Here is a 2576-nt window from a genome sequence, read left to right as displayed (position 1 = left end):
TCCCACTCTAGCTGCACCTGCGCTCCCCCAGGGGCACACCACGCGGCGATCGGTGGTGAGTAATGTCCCTGGGACACAGCGGATCACTGATCACAGTAAGGAGCAGATGACATGCTCTATCATGTGATCAGATGTGTCCAATCACAGCTCATCACATGTAAATAGGAAATGCCGGTTATCGGCTCTCCTTTCCTCATGCTGACAGCGCGTGAGGAGAGGAGAGCCGGTAAGCAGCATTTCTCAAAGGGGACATCTACACTGATAATCAGGGCACTGATCATCAATGCAATGATTATCAGTGCAGCCCCATCAGTGCTGCCATTCAGTGCCCATAAAATCCACCTGTCAGTGCCCAACACTGCCACAAACCAGTGCACATCAATGCCACATGTCAGTGCCCATCAGAGCTGCCTTTCAGTGCCACCTATCAGTGCCAGTCAGTGATGCCTATCAGTGCCCATCAGTTCCACCTATAAGTGCCAGTCAGTGCTGTTTATCAGTGCCCATCACTGCCACCTATCAGTGCCCATAAGTGCCACCTATCAGTACCAGTCAGTGCCACCTATCAGTGCCATATATGAGTGCTGCCTTTCAGTGCCCATCAGTGATACCTATTAATGTCCTTCAGTGCCGGCTATCAGTGCTTCCTCATCAGTGTCACCTATCAGTGCCACCTACCAGTGCCCATCAGCACCACCTACCAGTGCTTATCATTGCTGCCTATTAGTGCCCATCAGTGCTGCCTCTCAGTACCTATCAGTGTTGTCTATCAGTCCCCATCAGTGCAGCCTATCAGTGCCCATCAGTGCAGCCTCATCAGCGCACATCAGTGAAGGTGAAAAATTACTTATTTATAAAAAAATTTAACATTTTTTAACAGAAACTAAGAAAAACGTTTCGGTTTTTTTTTTCAAAATTTAATTTTTTTTCGTTTGTTTAGCAAAACATAAAAAACCCAATGGTAAATAAATACCACCAGAAGAAAGCTCTATTTGTCTCAAAAATTTTTTACACATTATCTATGGGTGCAGTGTTGCATGACTGCACAATTTATATTCAAAATACGACAGCACTGAAAGCTGAAAATTAGCCTGGGCAGGAAGGGGGTGAAAGTCCCCGGTAGGCAAGTGGTTAAACACACTTTAAGGCTCCATTTACATTAGCGTGTTTCCAAAGTCCAAAGAGCATGACTTTGATCTGACTTTACATTCTGTGGATTAAAGTTCCACCGAAAGTTGCAGACAAGCAGTGCAGGCACCTTTCCAAAGTCTCTGTAACTTTAAGTTGCACCAATTTGAACGGATGCCATTGAAAGGAATGGGGTGTGATTTGTCAAGTGACTTTGATGTCCAACCTGAAATAATTGCTCACACCTGACTAGTTTCCTGTGTCTATCAAATATCTAAAGGCTAGCATATAGATATTGTGTATACTATGCAAAAGTAATGCCCGTAGCGTAAAAGAAGGAAAGAAGTAGCGCAGGGCAGGCATGACTAGGCCTAGAGTGGGAAGGAAGACTAGAAAGGGTTAAGTCAGTGCTAGGGGGTTTGAAAATATATAGGTGGGAGCTGGTTGGTAGAGGGAGAACGTGGGTGGTCTCTTTGGCACCTTTGGGTGGGGTGTCCTGGGTGGGGGGCAGTCAGTCGGAGCTGGACGTTGGTGAGTGATATTCTGTATACTATGCAAATGACATGACATCACTTCCTACCATGAAATCTCTCATACACTATAAAGATAGAGAAGACCCTTTACAGGTTATTTCTGAAGTGTATACATACAGATTAAACAGAGGAATAATGAAGACCCTAATAGGCCTGCTTATATCATTATCATGGCTGTCAGGTGAGACTCCATAGGACAGGATCCCTCAGATGACATAATCCTCCTAATAGATCTCAGTGTATGGATTAGTTCTAATACTATTTCCTATTGTCTCTGTATATTTTCCAGGTGTCCTGTCTTCTAACCAACTTGTCCAGTCTGATGCAGCCGTGATAAAGCCGGGGAACTCCCATACACTGACCTGTCAGGGTTCAGGAGGATTCACCATTGCTGGCTACACTATGAACTGGATCAGACAGTTCTCTGATGGAAAGTTACAATGGTTGTGTTATATTGGTAGCGGTGGGGACACGGGCTATAATGATGCTGTTAAAGGGAGATTCACAGCCACCAGAGATAATAACAATAACAAGCTGACTCTGAAAATGGACAACATGAAAATAGAAGACACTGCCGTATATTACTGTGCAAGAGAGACACACTGATGGAGAATATATCTTTCCTGTAACAAGAAGTAGAATATCCCTTCTTCATGTTATCAGTAGGTGGCAGCACATCCATGGAATGACCGGACACAATAGTTATAACTATCACTAAACAACCAACTAATGATTTAACTACAGATGTAACTTTGTGTAAAGCCTCTACAATGTACACATATAGGCCTCATGCACACAGGATGTGTTAAAAACGCTTTTCTAACGCTTTTACAAGCATTTAGGCGTGTTTACAAGCATGAAGTGCTTGGACGTGAATGAATTTCATTGGCCAGAATAATCATTTATTCAGGCCAT

At 43.8% G+C, this 2576-nt stretch overlaps 1 gene segment (V, D, J or C); it reads left to right on the top strand.

The window, feature by feature from the left end:
• The first annotated feature begins 1796 nt into the window (after nucleotides 1–1796).
• Nucleotides 1797–2267, top strand: LOC149461530 (Ig heavy chain V region 914-like). The segment is given in 2 exon segments: nucleotides 1797–1842; nucleotides 1951–2267. Coding segments are annotated over 2 exon segments (363 nt in total).
• The last annotated feature ends 309 nt before the right edge of the window (nucleotides 2268–2576 follow it).

This window comes from Staurois parvus, unplaced genomic scaffold (genome assembly GCF_062004578.1).
Source record: "Staurois parvus isolate SC_StPar_1 unplaced genomic scaffold, SC_StPar_1.0 ptg000199l, whole genome shotgun sequence".
Taxonomy (NCBI): domain Eukaryota; kingdom Metazoa; phylum Chordata; class Amphibia; order Anura; family Ranidae; genus Staurois; species Staurois parvus.
This window is presented reverse-complemented; position numbering and strand designations above follow the sequence as displayed.